Source organism: Eulemur rufifrons, chromosome 12 (assembly GCF_041146395.1).
Source record: "Eulemur rufifrons isolate Redbay chromosome 12, OSU_ERuf_1, whole genome shotgun sequence".
NCBI lineage: Eukaryota > Metazoa > Chordata > Mammalia > Primates > Lemuridae > Eulemur > Eulemur rufifrons.
In genome coordinates, this window is record NC_090994.1 from 10097402 (window position 1) to 10121922 (window position 24521).

The 24521-nt window shown below is 46.1% G+C and overlaps 1 protein-coding gene across 3 annotated transcripts; it reads left to right on the top strand.

Moving 5' to 3' along the window:
- Window positions 1–832: 832 nt before the first annotated feature.
- SLC18A1 (solute carrier family 18 member A1) lies at window positions 833–22011 on the top strand. 3 transcript variants are annotated; one of them, XM_069485185.1, is made up of 15 exons: window positions 833–956; window positions 1969–2332; window positions 2955–3013; window positions 6662–6745; window positions 7656–7748; window positions 9282–9371; window positions 9614–9657; window positions 11288–11348; window positions 11431–11526; window positions 17658–17736; window positions 18698–18749; window positions 20274–20337; window positions 20606–20725; window positions 20912–21045; window positions 21901–22011. In XM_069485185.1, the coding sequence occupies exons 1-15, from the start codon at window positions 833–835 to the stop codon at window positions 22009–22011; spliced, it is 1575 nt and encodes a 524-aa protein (XP_069341286.1). The 3 variants fall into 3 exon arrangements, with proteins under 3 accessions (XP_069341286.1, XP_069341287.1, XP_069341289.1); XM_069485186.1 differs by lacking the exon at window positions 11431–11526; XM_069485188.1 differs by lacking the exon at window positions 20912–21045 and having other exon boundaries at window positions 21901–21989.
- Window positions 22012–24521: the final 2510 nt, after the last annotated feature.

Genomic DNA, 24521 nt, shown 5'->3' on the forward strand with positions numbered 1-24521 from the left:
GAAACTGACCATGAAAGTTAGTATTTTATTTCCCCAGAGCAACACACATTTCTGAGCAAGAGTTTCTAGCTTAAACAATAAAAGTGCTTCTAGTATTACAGAGCAAGGGAAATTGGTAGAGAATAAGCCTACAAGTTAAAAAAACTTGGGATTTCATCCCAATTTGGCACTGATTGTATGACCCAAAACTAATCTCCTAACCTCCTGAGTCTCAGATTTCTCATCTGTGAGATGGAAGTGTTGGTCTAGGCCGATGAGTCTCCGTGGGCAGTGCAAGTGACGCTTGTGCCACCTGAAATATTTTGGGTGGCACTTAGAACAAGACGATAATTTTGGGGTGGTATGTAGACAGAGAACATAATTTTTTTTCTTTTGACATGGTCCATAAAGTTACTTTTTAACCTTAAAGGGAAAGATGAATTAAATAATAGGACAGTAAATAATAGTCATCAGCTATGACATAAACCATCAAGGTGATAGGCAAATGTCTCTTATTTGAAAAACACAGGCATAGGTGATCTGTGTTCTGTTTAATGTTTTAGGTAAAATTCCAGATGTAAATAGCCAATAGGCAGCACTTATGTGGAATGCATTTTGGAAACCAGGTAGAGTTATAGAGATGTAAAAGAAGTGAACAGTGATACAGATATGGAAACGTTTCCAAATACCATCTAACTACTTGCAACCTTTTGCACTTTTCATTTTCATAGTGACTTTCGCTCATCTGGGCAGACTTCTTCCCCTCTTCTGTAAAGGCTGCAGAAGACCTGCAGCTGTAACAGGACCCTCCCCAAGAACCTGAAGGAGACGAGTATCTCGCCCCGCCCTCGCCATGCTCAGGACTGTTCTAGACACTCCTCAGAGGTGGCTGAAGGAGGGGAGATCGTCTCGGCAGCTGGTGCTGGTGGTGGTGTTTGTTGCTCTGCTCTTGGACAACATGCTGCTGACTGTGGTGGGTACGTTTGGGGGTTTTGTCCTGAGGGTTAACTTGAACTTGGGTCCCAGCAGGCAGCACATACCCTGCTCAGTTTCAGCAGTGAATGGATTTGAGAATGTTTCTTTCTATGCTTAAAACCACACAGAGGTTGCTGGGGATTGGAGGAAATGGAGTCTGAAGCTTGCCAAATGTTGCTGAAAGACTCCAGAGTTTCAAAGAAGGGGAGGTTCAGAGAGCATCAGACCAGAAAAGAGGGTGACCTGGAGCCAGTACCAGCTGTGTGCTCCTTCCTCCTCTAACTGTCTTCCCAAGGTGCTAATGACTCCACATACCCCTGGGCAGCGAGCAGCATCTCACCGTGTGGCCTTTCCAGCCTCTGCTCTATAAAAATAGCATAGTTTATTTGCATAGCCAAGTCCTGCCTTACCAAGACCTGCCTTCCTTGCGGTTCATTCTCTCAGAGTCCTGCTTTTTCCAGTTGGTACTCGTAATTATTTCGTTAAGTTGTACCAGTGTATAAATGGGTACTAATATGTTGCCCCTCTTGGGTAAAATATGTGAAGTGTTCAATGACTTGCCCATGATGAGATTCAAGCCCACCTGTGTCTAACATCTAACAGGTTCCAGAGCTGGGGCTGCTGGCGCCACATTGCCCGGTCCCCTCCCACCCCCATCCTCTGGTCTGTGTGAGAGCAGGAACAAGAAGGCTGAAACATACTCATATGTCTGCAAAAAATTGTGATAACTCAGCGAGTATTGATTTGGGTATTACACAGAAATTTTAGTGAGTAGACAAATTAGCCAATACGGAATCCACGAATAACAAGGACTCACTGTATGATGGTGGCTGCATTTAGGTACTTTAGCTGATAGCATAATTTGGGCAGCAGGGTCTATCAGCAGGCTTTAAATCATGTCACTTAGACACCTTCCTTGAGCGTAAAACCAAACCTCATCATAGTGCCCCAGAACCTAGTAGCGGTAAAAGGGCAATCCTTCCTTAGCCCCTACCATGTGTCCTTGACTTTCAGTGCCTGTTGTGCCCACCTTCCTGTATGTCACGGAGTTCAAAGAAGTCAACTACTCTCTGCACCTCGGCCGTGCCAAAGGTTCCCCATCTGCCCTCGCCTCTCCTGATTTTTCCACCATCTTCTCCTTCTTTGACAACACCACGCTGGCTATTGAAGAAAGTGCACCCAATGGCACAGCACAGACAAATGGCACTTCTGACATCAGCCCCCCTCCAGTTATTGAAGCCATCTCAGCACATAGAAACAACTGCTTGCGAGGCACAGAGTTCTTGAAGAAAGAGAACACCCGTGTTGGGGTTCTGTTTGCTTCAAAGGCTATAATGCAACTTCTGGTCAACCCATGCGTGGGACCTCTCACCAACAGGTATCTCAGTGGGTGCTCAGGGACTCAGGAACAGGAGGATGAGCTGAGGCGTATAAAGGTGGTTTAGAAGGGAAAAGGAGGAATACTCACTTATCTGGTCCCCAGGGCAGTTGGTTTTTGGAAAGCTGGTTACCCCCAATGATAACATATTATTGATGCAATGCACAGGCTTTAGATTTTCTTAGTGATATATTGAATACTGAGTACCAAGAAGAGAGCCAGTGAATAGCAGTGTGCTGTTGATGTTATATCTGTGCTCTGGAACACGGCTTGAACAGACGAGGGCTGGAAGGGGATAGTCCTATTGTAATCCTAGAGCACTGTCTTCCCAATCACCGTGTTTAGGATTATCCTGATGTTTCAAAGGGGCATGTACTCTACCTAGGCTATCCTTTCTAGAAATGAGAATCTTGGCCCTGGTCTATAGGTAACTTTGCATTTTTGTTTATTTGCTTGGACTCATTCACGTGTCATGTTCCATCTCCACACCTGCATTCAGAGGCATGTTTTACCATGTGCTGAAATAACTGCATTTCTGCTCCCACTTACATTAAAAAACATAGTCAAAGTATATGAATGCCTATTGGAATTATATCCTTTTTTTTTTTAATTCCCTTTTTAGGATTGGATATCACATTCCCATGTTTGCTGGCTTTGTTATCATGTTTCTCTCCACAGTTAGTAAGTAACTTGCTGCCTCTTTTCTTCCCTTCACTGATTGTCTTTGATCTTATCATGTGAATTTAGTGTAGAGAGTGGGATAGCCCAGAGAGTAATTAGGCATTTGACTAAGTGGACTGGGAAGTTGATTTAAATGCTTTGTAGTTTTCGGTATGGGAACTAGAACAGTAGTGGCAACTCAGTCTAGTTGGAATTTGTCTGTTCTGCTATAGAAGAACAGATACTTTATTTACTTGAGCTGGGAAATTATGAAGGGTTTTTGAATGTGTATGCTATAGTGTCTCTGTGTGTATCTATCGGTAATCCCTTGAGCAAGTTTAATACAACCCCCAGCTTCAGGAAGAGATCATACTATTTTGATATGCCATGGTAAAGGGCAAGTACCAAGAAAAAAAAAAAAAAAGGAAATTAGACAACAGCATCTGGAAAATTCCAAGAAGTCTATTGCTTTCCAGTTAAAGACATTAAAGGTTAGGGCTTAGGAAAGTAAATTTGCTAAAGAAGCAAGAAGGAGAAAGACAAATAGTCCACCCAGTATCCGCTAAATGTTCCTAATAAAATGAGATGGAATAAAAATAGTAAGTGAGAAAAATAAGTCTGGAAATGGACCCTGAGAAGTGAAATAAGAAGGAAGGAATGGGGTTTGTGTTTGGGGTTCACACAGGGGAAGGCAGCCTGGGGACCCACCTTGGGTCTGATGATTCTGCTGACTCTCTGCTCTCTGATGACACACCTCCTTCTCCCTCGTGTTTTTATTGCCTTTCTGTTGGTTATCTGCTTTCTCTATTCCTCTTCCTCAACTTTTCTTCCCTTCCAGCATAGGACTTGACTCCTACCAACCCAGCGTTTAAGAAGAATTTGTTGCATTCAGGGCTGGAAGGCTGCCAAGTGCAAGAGCTTGAGATGTGAAATTCTGTCTTGAGAACTGCATCTTACTAGTAAAAGTCTAGCTGAATCAAAGAAAATAAGGAAATTCAAGTTAGCAATGTTCATTGAAATTCTAGAAGCTCAGCTTATGCTAAATAGCAAATTAAAAAACAATAAGATGCCCTATTTCATCAAATGAGATTTAACATTTTTTTCCATAAAATTTTATGGAGCACATGTTTTATGCCTTCATAGCCACAGTCATGTAAAGAATGAAAAGACCTGGTTCCAGGTGTCCAGGAGTGTATGATGGTTGCCTAGGGAGATAAACACCTTGCAAAATAAGATAATGCAGTGTGCTAGTGGATCCCGAACTCTTTAGCATAAGGTCCTTGCCTAATTCTCTGCCAAGAGCTCATGTTTTAAAAGCTTTTCTTTTCTTTTCTTCCTTCCTTTTTTTTTTATTTTTATTTTTTTTAATATTTTTGAGACAGTGTCTCATTCTGTTGCCTGGGCTGGAATGTGGTGGCATCATGATATCTCACTGCAATCTCAAACTCCTAGGCCCCAGCAATCCTCCTGCCTTAGCCTCCCTAGTAGCTGGGACTCCAGGCGTGTGCCACCATGCCTGGCTAATTTTTCTATTTTTTGTAGAGATGGTGTCTTGCTATGTTGCTCAGGCAGGCCCCAAACCCCTGGCCTCAAGCAATTCTCCCACCTTGGCTTCCCAAAACACTAGAATCACAAATGTGATCCACTGAGCCTGGCCTAAAAGCTTTTCTTATCTACCTAACTGTATGTATTAAATAATGATTTTCCATAAGATAACCAGTTTTGCTATACTGAGTTGGCCTAATTGTAGCCAAAAGAAACTACGTTTAATGTTTAGGATATCCTTGTAGCATCATTCAGTGTTTTTAAAATACTTAAAAGAGGTTGCTGACACTCATTACTACTCTGAACTTCCCAACTAGGAAACATACTTAATGTAATTAGGGGCAAAATGGGGGCCCATGTAAAGGGTGCAAAGTGATAAGCAAATTGCCTTGGTCTTCCTAAATAGGGTGACCAGCTATCCTGGTTTGCCTGGGATTAAGGGGTGTCTTAGTCTATTTAGTGTTGCTATCAAGGAATCCCTGAGGCTGGATAATATATAGAGAAAAGAAGTTTATTTGGCTCATGGTTCTGCAGTCCGTACAAGAAGCATGGTGCCAGCATCTGCTCAGCGTCTGGTGAGGGCTTCAGGCTGCCTCCACTCATGGCAGAAGGCAGAGGGGAGCCAAATGTGCAAACTTGCCTGGTGAGAGAGGAAGCAAGAGAGGGGGGAGGTGCCAGGCTCTGTTTAACAACCAGCTCTTGCAGGAACTGTAGAGTGAGAACTCAATCACCACCCCTCACCATCACTGCCCCCAGAATATTATGCATGAGGGATCTGCCCCTACAACCCAAACCGCTCCCATTACACCCCACCTCCAACACTGGGAACCAAATTTCAATGTGAGATTTGGTGAGGATAAACAACCCATATCCAAATTATAGCAAGGGGTTTCCCAGGATATAAGACTTTCAGGTTTTGTGGGATTTTTTGACGTTCAGTTTTTTTTTTTTTTTTTTTGAGACAGAGTCTCGCTTTGGTGCCCGGGCTGGAGTGAGTGCCGTGGCGTCAGCCTAGCTCACAGCAACCTCAAACTCCTGGGCTTAAGCGATCCTACCGCCTCAGCCTCCCGAGTAGCTGGGACTACAGGCATGCGCCACCATGCCCGGCTAATTTTTTCTATATATATTTTTAGCTGTCCATATAATTTCTTTCTATTTTTAGTAGAGACGGGGTCTCGCTCTTGCTCAGGCTGGTCTCGAACTCCTGACCTTGAGCGATCTACCCGCCTCTGGCCTCCCAGAGTGCTAGGATTACAGGCGTGAGCCACCGCGCCCAGCCGACGTTCAGTTTTAAAACCAAGAAATTTCTGGGCAAACCAAGACAAGTTGATCAAAGGACATAAGAATACTAGACAGAATAGATTGGAAATCAGAAAGCCAGGAGAGATCAAGGAGGTATATGTTTGGGAGACAAGGAATAGTTCAGTGTGATCACGTCGGGAAATAATGGGAGAAGATTATAAACACAGCCAAAAGACATCTGTAATGAATGGGCAAAGGGATTAAAATTCTTCTGATTCAGACACTTTGGGGAGATTCTTCTTGCTTTAGTAGACACTGCTCTGGAATTGGAGGTGAGACATGTCTGAGCTTACTCCCCTGACCACCAGCACCCTGTAATTTTGTTTTGGATAACATATTACTATTTGGTTCTCAGTTTCACGTATGTTAGTCTCCAATAGACTGAACCTCTTTCTAGGGCATGAACTGAATATTCTCTTGACTTCACATCTGCTACAGAGTCTACCAGAGCTGTGTGTTTAGTATTACTAAATAAATAATGATTTGATTTGGTTAAAAGATCTTCCAATATAAGGTAAAGGGCAGGATCTGACTGAATCACAAGATATTATTTTCTACCCAATGCCAGTAGTCCTTGAAACACATGACATTGCCTTGGCTTATGCTTCTGTGGTTTCTCAGTCTTCTTGTCAACTAAAAAGCAGTTCTGATTGAGGGATAGAAGGTTAGAAAGACAATTCCAAAAATAGGGAGCAGTCATCCAGCCTTATTAAGACATGTGCATAATGACTCGAATCTGCAATGTCGTGCCATGTCTTCTGGTGGCTGGGGAAGCCGAGGCAATTTGCTAACCGGAGCTTTCTTGCCATTCTCCTTGCCTAGTGTTTGCTTTCTCTGGCACCTACTCCCTGCTGTTCGTGGCCCGAACCCTTCAAGGCATTGGATCTTCATTTTCATCTGTTGCAGGTAACAACTGACATCTTCATCACACGCACACCACACACACACACACACACACACACACACAAACGTCTCTTACTCGCTCAAACCCTGTAAGATTTATAAGAAGAAATTAAGGAAAGTAGCATCCTGGTGAGTAGAAATTGTGATTCAGAAACAAGGTAAAGGGTCCATAAATCGCTAAGTCTGACATAGTAACTTCTTCTGATAATATTCAGGTGCAGCTAGCTCAGGTCAGAACAAGCCCATGGTAACACCGTGAAGTAGACCAGGCTTTTATAATATGTAGTGCTACTTAATGGTCCTTTCTCTGTCCCCTCTTAACGTTTCTTAGGAACGGTAATGTTAACATTATTGCTGTTAATACCCCCACGGTCTGCAAAGTATTACCAAATACGATATTTACTGGAATCCCATGAAGTGGATGTTTTATGCCAATTTACACCAGACAAATGGACCTGGGCGTGCAGCTGCTGCACAGCACCAGCCCACACCCTCCCCAGGTCCTAGTGCCCTCAAGCTCTTCCTTGGACACCCCCGTTAAATAGAACAGTCTGTGTGTTCCTGGGTTTTCCTTTTCCTGATCTGTTCCGCCGTCCTCTCATTCAGGGCAGTGCGCTAGGACGTGACAAGAGCTGTGAAATGCAGTGTAATTGGGCGGTGGCATTCTGTGTCACCTCCCCAGAGGCCTTTGCACTTCCAACAATATTCTGAACAGAAGGGGTGAGCACTCTCGGGGTGCGGGGGCCTGCAGGGGTAGTATTTGTGGAGTACTATGGGTTATGTTTTAAAACACTCCTCAGGCTGAAACTCTAGCAAGGATTATCTCTAAAGATATGGTAGGGCAGGGACCAAGGACTCCACTGGGGCAGATGAAGCTCCCACGTTCTGGCTCCTTCTGCTTCTCCTCATGCAGGTCTCGGGATGCTGGCAAGTCTCTACACTGATGACAGGGAGCGGGGGCGAGCCATGGGGACCGCCCTGGGGGGCCTTGCCTTGGGACTATTGGGTAAGTGGCACCAGTGGGTTCTAGGATCAGGGGCTGGGGGGACTGTAGACTCTCCAAAGATGGCTCCAGGAGGCAGGTGCTCCCAAGGTCATGGAAGATGAGTCTTTTCCTTCCCTCCCTGGCCCAATTATATTTGACTCCTTGAGAAATATTACTGACGAAAGATGAAATTTCTTTCTTTCTAAGACGCTGAACAGCCCAGAAGGGCCTGGGAAAGTTCCAGAAAGCCAGCCTGTTGGTGGAAGTGAACCTCCCCACATTAGCAGCCACTGCCTGGCTCAGCTCTGCTTCGAGGCATGGACAGAGCATACCCTTTGCCAGATTCTCTGTGAAATTCATTACAGACACAGTCTCTTTTATTCCTCACCATCACCCTGTGAAGGAGGAATAATGCCCGCATTATAGAGATGAGGGTAAGAAAGGTTAAATAGCCATCCAAGGTCACCTAGCCAGGAAATGCCAGAGCCAGGATACAGACTGATATTCTGGGCTCTGAGTCCCAAGCTCCAAACAGTAAGGTTATCCTTTCTCTGGGGCTCATCCCTTGTATGACTTAATCGACAAGCCACATACTTCTGCTGAGCACTTATTGCAGAAGGGATTTAGGTGAGACATCGTTCCTGCCCTCCAGGAGTTTATAAGTTCATTGAAAAGAAAACACCCACATCTTTTCCTTGGCCTGTGCTCCACCTTTTACCACCACGGAGAGGAGAGAAATAAAAAACTCTGTCATTTGTTAGCATCCCTTAACCCAAATACGCAGCCTAGCACTCAGATGCATCCTGGACTCGTTCATCATCAGTCACTCCCAAATGAAAAAGCCCCCTTATATCCACTCATCTCTTCCTGGTTGGAATATGGCACCTGCCTCCTGCCTGAGCCCTCTCGCATCCCTTCCTTCCTCCACGGTGCCGCCAGAAGAATCTCCCTGAGTGCAGAGCTGGTGGTGTTTCTCCCCTGATGTCTCTCCCTAGGCCACAAGGCCAAGTAGACACCTCATCTAGACACACAGGACCCTTGGTTCCACAGCCTCAACCTTCCCCATCTGCACTCCTCTCCTCCCAAATACTCCTATTCAAGTAACACCCACTTTCTTCTATTTCTTCTCCACCTGCACTCTCTTTTCTGACATCTCTGTGTTCTTCATACAAGCTTCTGCCCCACCAGGCACTATGCATTTGGCAAAGCTCATGTGGTTGCCTGGACTTTCTGATGCACTCTACTTACATCACTGTGCATGCTTACATACTCTGTGCATGCAACCTTTTGCTGTTGAACTTCCCACCGTGTTCTAATTGTCCAGTCCCCCCGACACACACACACACACACACACACACACACACATTTCCTCCAGTAGATAGTGAGCTTCTCGGGGCAGTGATCATGTCTTCTCCATCTCTGAATCCCTAGAACCTCCCATGGAGCTTAGCCCTAGCAGGCCTTCCGTAAATGCCCACGGAGTAAATGCTCACGAGTTTCCTGGGCTGGGATTCGCCCTCACCTCTGGAATCTGTGCCTGCTTTGCCTTTGCAGTGGGAGCTCCCTTTGGAAGTGTGATGTATGAGTTGGTTGGGAAGTCTTCTCCCTTCCTTGTCTTGGCCTTCCTGGCACTACTGGATGGTGGTAAGTCACCCTTAGAGCCCCCAGGCAAGTGGCAGCCCAGATCAGTGCTCTGGTGTCCATCTTGACTAATACTAAGTGGTGTGGGCATGTTTTGATGGGTCAAGGATTGCCCCATCCTAGGAAAGAAGGAAGAAACTGAGGGAGTTGGATTTGTATGTGATAGGGTGGCAGCAAGATGGCTGGTATTGGAGCCCCCAGCTAGTCAGTGGACAGACTGAACCATCTCTCCCTCTCTTTCCTAGCTCTCCAGCTTTGCATCCTACAGCCTTCCAGAGTCTCTCCAGAGGTAAGTAGACACCAAGCTCCATTACTAAAAGATATATAGAAAGGTGAAGTGCAGGGAACCAGGCATGCCTGTCAAACCATCAGAAGAAAGGTGAAGGGAAGTAGAGTCAGGGAAAGCGGGAACTGTACTTGGATTCCCAGTAGGGTCACATTTAGGGTAATGTGGGACATAGTGAGCATATTTGGCTTGATGTTGGACAAAGATGGCAGAAGGGCCTTATGAAGAATCAAAGAAGCCTTGCAGAATATACGAGTATGTATTTATGCACGCACGCACACACACACACATATTTGGAACCAGGAGACGATGACATTGAGACCTGAGTATCCAGGGCTGTAACATCATCTCAGAGACAGAAAAGGCTGTGGTGGCCACCCAGACAATCTCTCCCCTAATAAAAGACATCCTTCAAGAGCATCCCTAACAGACTGTCATTTTGTCACAGTGAATAAATGCCAGAGTTGGTATTTGTATGGCTCCAAGCCAAAAATGGCTCTGGAAAATCCATATCAAACCATGAAGTAAGAAAGATAAGAAAGTGCATAAAATATGGGAAAGTTTGATCTGAAGACCTTGACTTTGCATTTTAATAATGTTGGCAGTAATCTTTAGAATAAATTCCTAGAAGTGGGATTGTTGGGTCGAAGGGTTTATTTTATGTGTATTTTTCTGATTTACATCAGTTTGTTTACACTGAATTATGTATGGGGTGAGCGCATGATCATTTTAGTTTTAGGATCTCTAAATATCTTAACCCACACCTGCATCTATGCAAAGAAGGTTATCAAAATTATTAAATCTGTTAAAAGAATGCAGTAAACACAATAGAAGATTAGGACTGTGCTCAGGAAGTTTGAAAGAGGGAGAGATTTCAGGTAGTGAGTCAGGGAACATTCTAGAAAAGAAGGAACCATTTGAGCTTGACTGTGAAGAGTGGGCAGGATGTGGAACTGTGGAGAGGAGAAGGCAGGTAGTTGAGGCAAAGGTAGCAAAGGTGAGAGCCAAGGGACCTCTGGGTGCATGGAAGGATGGTGGGTGACCAAGTTTAGCTGGGATGAAAATATGTCCCGAGGGGAGGGGACATTGGAACTGGACATTTAGGCTGGCATTTTAACCTAGGTGTTCAAGCTGCTTTTACTACCTCAGTCCAGTGTTGGCTCAAAATGGTCAGAACAAAGAATTCAGAAAGCTTGAGAGGCTTTCTGAGTATGGCCTCTATGCTCAGTTTTGGGTTTCAGCATCTGCCTGTGGTTCTCCCAGGACACACAGTGCCAGGGAGTCTAGCAGAAAGACTCAAGGCCAGGAGTCCAGATATCTGTGGGCCAATCCTGGCCTTGCTACCAATCCACTCTGACCTGGTTGATGGTCATTTGAAGGCAGGAATCACTTCTGGACTATGTTGGCCCCTCTCTGAGACCACCACAGTGCCTGCCTTGCACAAAGGAGGGGCTCTGCCGCCATTCATTCCAGGACATCAGGCAAGTCCCTAGACTGGGTTTCCTGGTCTACAGTGATCGAGCTGATGTAAAATGGTCTTCAAGGCCTTGTCTGCACATTCTCAGATTCTGTGAAAAGAGGAGATATGTATACGCTGTACAAATGGAAATGGTTTTGTCATCCATGTTCTCAGAGTACCAAGGGGACTCCGCTCTTGACGCTTCTCAGAGACCCTTACATCCTGGTGGCTGCAGGTGAGCTGACAATGGCCTCCCACTGGGCCAGGAGAGTCTAGGCTTCAGGAAGCCCCATTGGCTCACAGCACTGTCCCCACAGGTTCCATCTGCTTTGCCAACATGGGCGTGGCCATCCTGGAGCCCACACTGCCCATCTGGATGATGCAGACCATGTGCTCCCCTGAGTGGCAGCTAGGTAAGTGACCTTGGCACCTGCTAGGCTGGGGCAGGAGGCAGATACTTTGGGCCCTTCCTCTCAGGTCCAGGTCATCAGAGTTACACAGGGACAGCTTCCTTCTCAGAATGACCTTCTAGGTCCATACCCATGAATCAAGCCCGAGTGGGTGGGCAGTCCCTCAGAGAAGCAGTCTAAGGACGGGCAGGGTGAGAGGGGGTGGGGGGGGTCGCATACCTAGCTATATAGTAGAATGATTAAAAATTTTCAGTCTAAAGGCCTAGGTTTTGGTTTCAGCTCCATTGATTGCCTACGCAGACTTGTGCAGATTGATTAGGCTTTCTGAGCATCAGTTTTCTCATCTCTAAAATGAGCATCATAATTCTACCTAGTTCAAAGGGAAATTGGAGGAATAAATGACATAAGATGTGGAAATGCTCTCTACCACGTACAGTGTTAATATGCACCACCATTACCATCCTCGCTTTCCTCTCTTCAATGCTCCATCCCCAAGATTACCCTTTTGCTGTCTTTTCACCTCTAAAAAGGTGCTTATGTAGTACTCATGTAGGAAAGGTGCTGGGCTCTGTGTCCCAGGAGAAGATCTGGGCCCAGGAGAGAGAGCTCAGTGTCCTATTCTCCATGCAGAGATTCAGAGAGGAGGCTGCAGCCCTTCCCAAGAAGCCTGAAGAAAGGGGACAGAGAAGGCTACGTGCAAATTGCCCTGTCACTGAAGAGAAGAGAGGCTTATCGGGCCAGAGGGGAAGCTGATAAGAACGTGATATAGCTCAGCATGCAATAAAAAACACTAAATCTAATTTTTAGGGGACGGTGCTAAGCAAAGCTCCCAGCGGCACTCCTAGCCCCAAATTGAATTTTTCTGGGCTGCAACTGCCTCTGACCATGACAATTAATTGAATTAGTCGGTGTTCAGGGCAGATAATGCATCCACTGCCCCAAGGCTCTGGCCAGTCGGGTTCTTGGTGCCAGTGAGCAACTGCAGCACAGCCCTTCCTCAGCAACCCAGTCACCAGTTACCACCATCTTTCACAGCTTTCTTCAGTACTGTCTGGTCTGTAAAATCTGACATCAAAGGTTCTCAAGTGATTACATCAGGATCACCTGGAGAGCATGTTAAACACTAAATGAGGCCGGGCATGGTGGCTCATACCTGTAATCCTAGCACTCTGGGAGACTGAGGTGGGAGAATAGGTTGAGGTCAGGATTTCGAGACCAGCCTGAACAAAGAGTGAGACCCTCGTCCCTACTAAAAATAGAAAAATCAGCCAGGCATGGTGGCATGCACCTGTAGTCCCAGCTACTCAGGAAGCTGATGCAGGAGGATTGTTTGAGCCCAGGACTTGGAGGCTGCAGTGAGCTATGATGACACCACTGCACTCTAGCCTGGGCAACAGAGCAAGACCCTGTCTCAAAAAACAAAACAAAACAAAACAAAATTTAAAAAGCTAAATGAATATCATAATACTATCTAGTGCAAAGAGAAATTGAAAGAATAAATGACATAAGATGCTGAGTGACCTTGAGCAATTCAGTAAACACAAGCTTTCATGCCTGTTAAGTTTCCAGATGATGCTGATATGGTCAGTCAGCAATCCCCCTTTGAAAACCACTGCTCTACTTAAAGAACACCTCAAGGTTTTTGGGAGGAACAAAGGAGTCAATGCTTTTGAGAGCGATGTGTAGTCTGTGACTGAATGCTTGCTATGTGGCAAGGTACTATCATCAAGGGGAGGAAACACCCCAGGCTTTGGAAATAGATCCCCGTAGGTTTGAAGCCTGACCTGGCCACTTACTGATTGTAACCTTGGATAAATTATTTGACCTCTTTGAACTCTGCTGTGGTCTGAACGTGTCCCCCAAAATGTTCTGTGTTGGAAACTTAATCCCCAATGCAACAGTATTGAGAGGTGGGACCTTTAAGGAGTGATGCGGTCAGGGGGCGCTGTCCTCATGAAGGGATTAAGGCTGTTATCACAGGAGTGGGTTAGTGATGAAATGGGGGAGTTTGGTCCCCTTTTCCTCTCTCTCCATGTGATGATCTTCTGCCATGCTATGCCCCAACAAGAAGGCCCTTGCAACATGGCCAAGCAGATGCTGGAGTCATGTCCTTGGACTTCCCAGCCTCCAGAATCATGAACCAAATAAGTCTCTTCTCTTTATGAATTACCCAGTATTGTGTTATAGCAGCAGAAAAAAGACTAAGACCAATTGCTCTTTTTATTTATAAAAATGAACATATTTTTTAGGGTCATTTTGACCTATGTATTCTAGATGGATCAGCATAGTGCATGGAATAAGGATATATTCAGTAAATTAAAAAAAATATTATATTACTATTTTTATAATGATTTTTGTTTAAGTAATTCTGATAGTCACAAAATGTGTAATCCCTCACCCCTTAAAGACATGCTGTGAAAAATATACACCTATCTATAGACATATAGTCTGGAACACCTATTTTTGCACAAAATGCTGCAGAAATGTAAGCTGTAGCCAGATCCAGGGATGGAGGAAAATCTCATTCGGGAAATTTCATGCCCTTTAAAATGATGTCAAGGAGATGTATCTAGGAGACTGCTGGGCTTCCTAAAGGTGCTTGCGCTCACATATTAGATAAACAACAGTTGAGTAGTTATAACCTCTAAATTTTTTAAAGCAATTAAATACAAACAAATGGGTACAGTTTGGAATAGATTACCACCTGTGCAGATGGACTAGACAAATACACTAAGGTGAGCTTTACTTCCAATCCGTGGAAGAGAATATTAAAAGCAAACAAGCTGTCAGCCAGTAACTGGTGAACTGTTGACTTTTGGTATAATTGTAATCATCATGACGCTTTTTATTAGGCTGCATTGTTTCTTCTAGGTACAGAGAAGCATAAGAGGGCTGGTGAGACCCAAAGAAACTCACACTGCTGATTCTGAGCAGTCCCCTGACCAGAGCAAACTGTGCTGCCACACTGGGGGTGTGGAGTAGCGGAAACACCTGGATTTGGAGTGAGAAGGCCTGGATTCAAGTCCTGCCCTTGTCACTCACCAATTATGATGATAATAATTAAGGCCAGTGCTCCTAGGGCACTAACTCTGTGCCAGGCACTGTGAAAAATGTTTGATATGCACAATTTCATTTAAACACCACAACCAGCCTATCTGGTAGAAATTATGATTATACCCATATTTCAGAGATTTCTTAATCTAACCCAATTTCCAATGCCCTTTCCAATCCTGGATCTTGTGGAACTCCCTGTCATTGGCAAGCATTCCTGTGCCCTCATTCTCTTCTCCGAACACTTCCTTCACCTTCTTGCCCTGAGCCCCGGATGTTTTCAGTGAACACTGTTTCCTTACAGCCTCTTGGTGGAAGTCCCTGCTCCCCCAGACCTTGCTCTCCTTGCTGCTTCTGAATCATTTCCTCTCTGTCCTCCTTCAAAGACCCCAATTCCTTTGAAGATCATATTGTTAGATTACACCACCCCACCCCTCTTCATTGCAATCATCTGGTGACCCCTTAGCTGCTCCTCATTATTCATTCATTCATTCAAGCTGCCACCATCTGACTCATATTCTTTTCACCTCTACTCCTGTCACCATTTTTAGTGACTTCAGTATCCAGGTGAACAACATCTTGTCCTCTTCCTTAATCTACTCTCTTACAATGACCTTTTCTTCCTCTCCACCTTAACCCATCGACCTTCCGTAAACGGTGACCTTGTCATCAGTGTTAATTATATCCCCTCTGAAATCTCAAGTCCAAGCAAGTTCTTCCATATTCCCCACTCAGGTGTTCTAATATCCCCAAATAAACATTTTTTGGCCACTCTGGGATGACCAATCCACTGGCCTAAGTTCTGTTTCTATTTCCATCTCTATTCATGTCCTCACTTCATTCTTTACTCAGCTTGGATTCAATGGTCCATCATTAGTGTCACTCCTTTGAAACTCCTCTCTCGCCCTGGGGTTGTCACCTGGCAAAGCCTTAACTCTGATTAAATCTATCAGTTGCCTACTCCTTGTCTGCACCTAAGCAGTGGATGGGGCTGCAGAAAAACACACAGCCAGGCTGTTGCTTTCACCTTAAATTTATGGCCACAAATCTAAAGCAGGCTTCACACTGCCCAACGGTCTTTAGTTGTTGCTGAACTCTAGTTGTGCTGTCCTTCCCACTTTCCAAAATGACTGTTTCCAAATGACACCTCTCCACTTAAACCTCCTATACTTGCCCATCCTTTCACCATTCTCAGCTGTTGACTTTGTCTCCTAGTCATTGAGAAAACAGAAGCAATGAGAAGGGAATTCTCCGGTTTCCTTCACTAAATGTATTCACTGCCCTGCACCTGTACCCACACGTACTGTCCCAGCTCTAATCAAAGGCCAGACTCCCCTTCTGGATTCCATCTCCTCTCACCTCCTTCACTGGCTACACCTCATCACCTTTGCTGTCTTCTCCTCTTTTGCTAACATTTAAAGGTAGAAGTCCCCAGGGCTCAGACCTTGGATCTCTATTCTTCTCCATTTGATCTTCTGTAGATGATCCCGTCCATTCTCATGGCTTTCAGAACCACGTGTAAACCAATGAGTCTCAAATTTATCTCTCCTTGGAGCTCCAGATTTATATATCCCACTGCCTGACATCTCTGCATGTCTAACAGTTATCTCAAGCCTTTCATATTTCCCCCAAGCTCTTCCTCGTCTACCAGTCTTCCCTATCTCCAGCCACCCAGTTCATTAAAACAAAAACCTAGGTTATCCTTGGCTTCACCCTCCCCCTCCTTACTCCAGTGTGTGCACTGAATCCAACAGAAAATGCCCCAACTTTACCTACAAAACCTCTCACTTTATTCACTTGTCTCCACTGTGACTTCTAAGCTGAGGCACCATCACTTTTCTCTTGGATTCTGTGAATAGTCTTCTGGCTTCCACTTTTGTCCCATGAACACATTATTCTAAGGGACTTTAGAAAATATAAATCTGATTATGTCATTTCCCTCCAAAGCTTCCCATGGCCCTGGAAAAGAAAGTCCGAATTGTTTCCTAGGACCTACATCTTCTCACTCTCTACTTTGTTCATTATGCTTCAGCCAAGTGATTTTTTTCTTTAAGGCCTTTTCATTTGCATTAGATGCTTTTTATTTTCCACTGGAAAGGGCCACTCTTTTGGTCATTGAGGTCTCAGCTTAAGTGCCACCTCCTCAGAGGAGCCTTCCCTGATCCCCAAATCCCACATAGCTGTTCTTCCCGATTGCTCTGCCATATTGCCACGTTTTTCAAAATCATCTCATTTATTTGTTTACTTGTTTGTTGTCTGTCTTGCTTCCCTGGAATGTAAACGCCCCAAGAGCTAGGATTTTGTTTGTCTCCTCCACTGCTCTATTCCTAGCCCTTAGAATACTTGGCACATGATAAAAGCTCATTAAAATGAATAAATGAATGAATGAATGATGAGTGAGACTCAGAGAGGGTAAGTAAATCACCCAAGGTCACAGAGCTAATAAGTGGCCAAGCGATGATTGAACCCAGAACTGTGTGGCAGGCACCAAAGCCCACATTTCCAGAACACTTCACTCTACCGTCACAAAAAGCCAGATGGCCAGGGCTTCAATTTATAAAACACTCTACATCCATTATCTAATTCACTGCTCTCTGTAACCTGGTATGACTTAAATTGTAGCTTTGCTTTTTCCAGATGTGGAAACCAAGGCTCAGAAAGGTTTATTAATTTATCCAAGGTCCCTATCAGAGCAATGGCAGGGCAGGTGAATATAGCAAGACAGGAATTGACTCCTCAGGAAGTATGTGTATCTCTCTCTGAAGCTCATGTTCTCATGCTGATAATCAGGGGTATTTTATACATGAGAACAGCTCATTAGGGCCATTCACGAGGAAGTCTGAGAGGGGAGCTGGAAGCACATTGAGTGTATTGAGGCTAAACACAGCCCTGCTCCTGCAGCAAGCAGAGGTGTGAGGTCCTGCGACATCTGCTCTGGGTTTGCACAAGGATCCCCAAACCGTAAAACAAAGTGGTTTGGGGATCCCAGAAGGTAACCAGGGGACGTCACTGTCTTGGAGCAGACAAGGTGCTTTGGAGTGACTTGGACATGTGCTAAGGTGAGGGTCTGTGTCTTTCTCCAGGTCTGGTTTTCCTGCCTGCCAGTGTGTCCTACCTCATCGGCACCAACCTCTTTGGGGTGTTGGCCAACAAGATGGGGCGGTACGTAGCCTGGGGATCTGGGAAGAATGCTAGGAATGTAAGATGGGAGAGCCCTTTGAGCTTGTCCCTGCACTTGGGATGATGAACAGCTTCTCTGAGGTCGAAAGTTTAGGATAAGTACACACTGATAAAAAATGCCCACTGGGAGGATGGGTGGTGGGTGGATGGGAGGAGAGGTCAGTACGGACAGAGGATGGTCCTGAGCTCTGCGCTAGTTGCTCTAGAAGAGGCAGTGGGGGATAGTCCTCACTTTCCACCTGTTTGCTACCCAGTTGAAGAGAAAAAATAAGCCCCAAAGAGAACAGCTTTGAAAAAAGCAGTACTTTGGGGCAGTGATTGTCAAATTCTGTTCCATGGAACTCTAGAGAGTACCACTGAAGTGCCTCGGAGGCCACCCAGGGAAAAGGACTGGGGGCAAGAGATGTAAGTCTGCACTCTGTTCCTCCACTACAGTGGGAACAGCTTTAGTTTGATCTTTGGAGTTTAGGATAAAGATTTTTAAAAATAAGTTTAAAAAGTGCTGTCATGGGAAATCAAAGAAGGAGAGAAGTTTGGTGCTTTTTGTGGTTTTCAAGGTGGACCTCAGAGACCCAGTAAAATATGACTAGGTAGGAGGGAGTCTGGACTGGAAAACAGCATGAGTTAAGTTTGAGGGCTACTCCCAAGGGTCCAGTGCCTTCTGAGCCTGCTGATTCCTCTGCTAAGGGAAGGAAGAATATGTCCCATTGTACCTGCGCCTCCTCTACTTCCTGGTGGGGCCAGGGAGGAGATGAGGGCAATGAACGGATGGGGAGAGCGCTCCCGTGGGCACAAATCCATCACGTAGAGATGCAGTCATCTTCTCAAGTCCTAAGGGTTGCTGGAATTAGGGCTGGCAGGACTGGCCAGCGTGGTGGGGACAGGGTGGGAGTGGAAGGGACGTTCCCCTTTGTGCTGCTTGACAATGGCTCTTTTCTTCCAGGTGGCTGTGTGCCCTGGTTGGGATGGTGGTCGTAGGTACCAGCCTGCTCTGTGTAAGTATAAAAGGCCTAGTTGAGAGAGAGAGAGACTCAGACATTTAAAGACCACTTTCCTTTGTAGTGAGTGGAGGATTGACTTGGCAAGGACCTTTGGCCAGACTGTTTTTGAGGAGGTAGGAATTGAGCACCGCGGGAGATGCCACGAGTTGAAGGGCATCCCACTGAGGGTCGGGGAAGGAGAGCGAGGGGGCGGAGGGGCAGCGGGCCCAGAGGTCCGAGGCTCTGTGTGTGGGCATATGAAGTGACACATGTTGGTATCTATTTCTGGGGCCGGCAGAGTAAATGAAGCATTTTATGACTTCACTTACTCATCTCACCCTGATAGACCTCACAAGTCCCCAGGGAGCCTCAGTCACCATCTGTGCCTCAGTCTCTGGCCCCAGAATGTTTGATTGAAGAAGAAAGAAAGACAGCTTTTCTATTTTCAAGAGCCCCCACTCAAGTCCTGTAGGCCTCCATTTCCCCTCTCCCCAGTGGGACTCGGGAGCACAAAGCATCCTAGGCTTGGGGGACAGGGGAGGAGGGCAGCAAGACCCTGGGTACTGTGCTCAGGACCGGCTGGAGGTCCCCAGTGGGAGCTCGAGCTCCGGCTTCCACCCTGGCTTTGCTGCTTGCCGTGTGTGTGACTTTGAGCTGGTGACCTCACCTCTCTGTGCTCAGCGTCCTCATCTGGATCGAGAGGATTCTGACAGTGTCCCCAGGGTTGTCGAGGTTCCAGGGTTGTCGAGGTTTATCCCCATAAACCACAGCTCAGTGTCTGGCATGGGCTGAGCCCCAGAACATCTCAGCCACTAACTATTGATAAAACATAAACAGTTCTTGAGGCATCACCCCTACAATTGTTAACAGTATGTTAAACCCTTAAGGAGTGAACCTGAGGTAGCAGGTTTGGGTGACAGTTGCCCAGAGAGGGAGGTGAGGAACCTGCAAAAGAGGGAAGGAAGGATTTTCACTGAGGGGCTGGGAAGGCTGTGGGAAAGAGCCTCACAATGTGTCACCCAAACCATGTCACCTGCCCCCTGTAGCTTATGGCTAATTGGTTGTTGGGCTCTCTTCTCTGTCTTCTTGCTCTGATGGCTACCGAGCTAAGGGTTTAAACAAAACCTTTGGATGATGTCAGTAATGGAAAAGAGGCAACTCCATTCAGTCAAGAACGCGGAGAGAAGTGTGTGTTTGGGTGGAGACGGGTAGAGGAAGGGAGGAAGCATCCATGTGACAGAAAAGGACCCTATCATGGTATAATGGAATCGAGTCTGAGGTTCAAACTTGATCTTGGCACTCTGCAGCTCTGTAACTTTGGTCAGGGCATTTAACCCAAATGGCACCAGTCTAGTTTTCAAATCTTTACAATGGAGGGAAAGATTCTTCTTCATAAGCAGGTGTGAAAATGCGAAGAAATGATGTGTGTGGCCCATAGCACATGCTTAATGTGAGTGCATGTCATGTGACAACCCCTTGAGCCCTGCCCCCACCCGGCCCAGCTGGAGTCCTGACAAACTCTTCTTCCTTCCCTTGCAGGTTCCCCTGGCTCACAACATTTTTGGTCTCATTGGCCCCAATGCCGGGCTTGGCTTCGCCATAGGTAAGAAGTGCCCTCAAAGGAAACAAGAAGCCCCTGAACACTGGGTGCAATGCCTTTCCTGCCCCTTTTCTCATCCGAGGAGGTAGGTGGGAAGGCAGAAGGAGCAGGAGGGTGCTGGCAGGGTGTGGAGAGACGGACTCATAATTCCCACCTGGAACAGCTGTTGGTGCCGAGGGGGAGGACGGCAGGCAGAGCGAGGGGACCCTGGGGGAGGGGCATGCCACGACTGTGGGTGGGACTGACAGCGTCCTGTTTGTGCTGGCCACAGGCATGGTAGATTCCTCTATGATGCCCACCATGGGACACCTGGTGGACCTGCGCCACGCCTCCGTGTATGGGAGCATCTACGCCATCGCCGACGTGGCTCTTTGCATGGGCTTCGCTATAGGTTCGTTGGTGGAGGCCCCACCATCCCCATCTGCTGTTTCCCAGCTGGAAGTGGAGCAGGACCATCTTAAGGTTCTGGAGATAGTTGACCCTGCGGCATGCTCTGGGTCACCTGCTGCCCTTGGCATAGTGGCGTACATGTGACCAGGCTCCGTAAACACACGTGACCTTGATGTATTCCTCACAGGCCCATCCACTGGGGGTGCCATTGTGCAGGCCATCGGTTTCCCCTGGCTCATGGTCATCATTGGGATCGTCAACATTGTCTATGCCCCTCTCTGCTGCTACCTGAGGAGCCCTCCAGCCAAGGAGGAGAAGCTTGTAAGGAGCTCTGACTGCTAAAAAAAAAAAAAAAAAAAAAATCCACTTCTGTTTCTCCCGTTTCCTTTCATCCTGAGCTCTTATTTCCTCTCTCAGTAGTTTCTCTGCTTTGTCCCATTTTCTGATCCCTTTTTCATCTCCATCCTTCCTTTGTGCCCTTCCTTAATTTCCCTTCTCTCAGTAACCACTTCCTCTCTTTCCTTGCGTTGTTAGGAAGAGTCTTAGGGAAAGAAGGAAAATGAGAAGCTCACAAAGAATTGGGGACAGGCATCCCCTAGTTGCTGTGGTTACTGGCAAGGTGCGAATTGCCAAGTTGTCTCTCCCCAAAATGGGCAGAATCCCATTGTGCACATTCATCTGTTCACTGATTCATTCGGTCATTCATTCGAGTGTGCCGTTATCCTTACCAGGGCATCTCTTTCAAAGTACAAAAACCTCAGGGAAGAGATCCACAACATGTGACTTCCTTTAATTAGATTCTCTCCTCTTATTGCAGCACGAGGCACCCTGAGGGGCCCGGCTGGGTTAGGAGTGGATGTAGAGGTTACTCAAAAACACAAAAGAAGGCAGAAGGTCTGATGGATAGCGGTGCCAATTCCAGCTGGCTTCCTGCCTGCCGGACCTGGCACTGCCCCTGTTAGGACTCCATTAAAAGCATACTGGATGTTTGTCCTGACGAGGGTGGATATACTCAGGTGCCTGGGGAGGCCTGTGCACGTCCGTGAAGCAGAAAGAGGGTCCTGCGTTTGTTTAGTGTGTCTTTCCTCAGCAAGGCTAGACTGGGATGAGCTGACGGGGGAACGGAATGGGTAGAAGATGTGCAGTGATTTCTCTCCTCGCCTCTCACCGCTGCAGGCTATTCTGAGCCAGGACTGCCCCATGGAGACCCGGATGTACGCAACCCAGAAGCCCACGAAGGAGTTTCCCCTGGGGGAGGACAGTGACGAGGAGCCTGACAATGAGTAGTAGCAGCAGAGATGGTCCCTGAGCCCTGTCACGTGTGAACTCATGAGGCTCAGACTTCAGCCACCACCTACTTCCCTGGAACCAGATCACTGGGGGCTGCTCAGTGGGTGTCCCGTCCCCTCCCCTGGGCATCTCCTTCCCTCTCCCCTTCTCACCTGTGTGACCCATAGCTCTCCCTCTATGCTTGGGGCCTCAGGTGGCCCATGTTTTGTGGGAGGACAGAGTGATGCTTCCTCCCAGGCTGCTGCGAGGTTTATTAAACTTGAGCTGTGACGAGTTCTGCAAGGGGTGACTCATTCCACGGAGGAGGCAGCGAACAGGGTGCCCCTGAAACCAGTGGGATGACTGACAAGTCTTGTTTTATCTGTTGTCTGATTTTCTTTGGCAGATTCCCAACAGATCATTTTGTCCTCTGTCCCCAGCATGTTCCTTGCTGGGTTTTCCCAGCTGAATTGAGAAAGTGTGTTCCATATTGTACTGCTGTCTAATGCCAACTTGAGGAGGTTGTTGCTTGTTTTGTATAAGCTGAGTAGTTTTTCTGTGGTGAAACCTACAGCTGCAAAAGTAACTTGACCCTCGGTGAATTGGGTCTTCTGTTTTCTTCATTATCAAATGGGAAGGGGAAGAGCCTCTGTCTCTTATGCTGGAGTTGCTGACATTCTCGTGATCTCCTCTGTGTGTTCCTACCTTTCCTGAACCCCCCTTAGAAATAAAAGTAGGAGAAGGACAGAAGAAACAGTCTATTAGACCCAAGATTTCATGGGAAGAAGTGAAAAGAAACTGCCCTGAAATCCTTCCTGAATGTGGATTTCCTAATACGAGCAGTAGAATGAGGCATTGTTCACACTTGCTAATGCATAATTACTGCCTAATTCAAACGTGGCAAAACCAGATGCTGTTTTATAGCAAAATAGAGTGTGTGGGAAAATATAGTAGGTGCTATAAATATTATGACATTTTGCTACCTTTTTGAAACAGTTGTTGAGTGATGGGGTTTCAAATAGGTGGGAGACATAGCACCCACCCTAAGTAGGTTCGCATCTATTTGGGCAAACAGGATATACCTCATATAAAAATGATCAATACTGCAAATTAGTATACACTCTGTGTTCAGGTACAAGGAGACAGGGTGCTCATGGTCTAGGTGGGAGATAATGGCAGAGATGGAGGTGGAGGCAGGATGGAGACACCCACAGAAGCAGGCTTTCGGGGTGCCTGGATATCAGATTGGGGTGTTCAGACTTTATCTGGAATGGTACCTGGCTCTGAGAACTGCACTCTTCTGTAGGAGTTTAGTGGCTTCAGCACACGCCCTGAGTCACCGGAGCACATTCAAGCTGAACCTCTCAGTGAAGCTTTATCACTCAGACGATAGGCACCAGATTTATGGATATGCTTTTAGGGAGTTGGCATTAACCAGACTTACCTGATTTGCAAAACCAGATGTACTTATATCATTTAGTCAGGGTAATATTTGTCTCGGATTTTGAAGGAGCCCAGAGGTGAAATTAGACAATTATTTGTCAAAATATATAAGCTGTAACTACACATGCAGACTGAGTGAGTGGCCGCTGGGGCTCTCTGCAAAGGTGGGAGTGGGGTGGGACAGGGGAGGAGCCCGGGCAATGACAGATGCCGACTCTCACATGCACAGGGGCAGGGTGTGTAATAAAGGTCGGGCTTGTTACAGAAATGAACACATTAAAAATAGGAAGAATATACTTTTTTAAGAGAAAGTCATCCCTGATTGCCAGTTAACACTGAGCGGTATATGAAAATATGAATAAGGGGCAACCAATGGATATAATTTATTAAGACTTCAAAATACTCTTGATAAGGGTCAACACCAAACACTACAAAGTAAGTCAGGACATGTTTTATTGTAGATCAGAAATAGGTTAAGGACCATAATATGTATATAGCCTATGGTATAAAAAATAGAATAGAAAAATGGAATTCATCATGCATTATAAATGATATGAAAATGATATGATATGGTAAACTTTCCACATTTACAGGTCACACGAAGTCCTTCTAAAAATGAAAATGCCCACCCAGCAAGGATGAGCCACAAGAAGTTTCCTATAAAAGTAGCATAAGATGGCCGGTGGCCTCCCTTGTGGAACCATGGAAGATATGCTTTTTCCCCTCATGAAAGGGAGGAGGTACAGAGACTATAAAAATATTCATATTAATAGGATGATGGGCTCTCAGCTGACAATCACAGCATATAGCAAAGACGACAGTGGAACTAATGAGCTCTTGTGCTCAATAGGCCAGAAGAATGTCGGGCTTTCTCAGACAGTGTTGGAACAAACCAGAAGACTCAACCTTTCCAATGTGCAAACGCATGGTGTTTCCACGTTGGGGTGGAAGCTGCCACACCACCAATGCATTCATATACAAGTTTTCATGTGGACGTATGTTTTCATTTTTCCTGGGTATATACTTAGAAGTACAATTTTGAGATCCTATGTTAACTTTGTGCTAAAACTTTGAGGAGCTGCCAG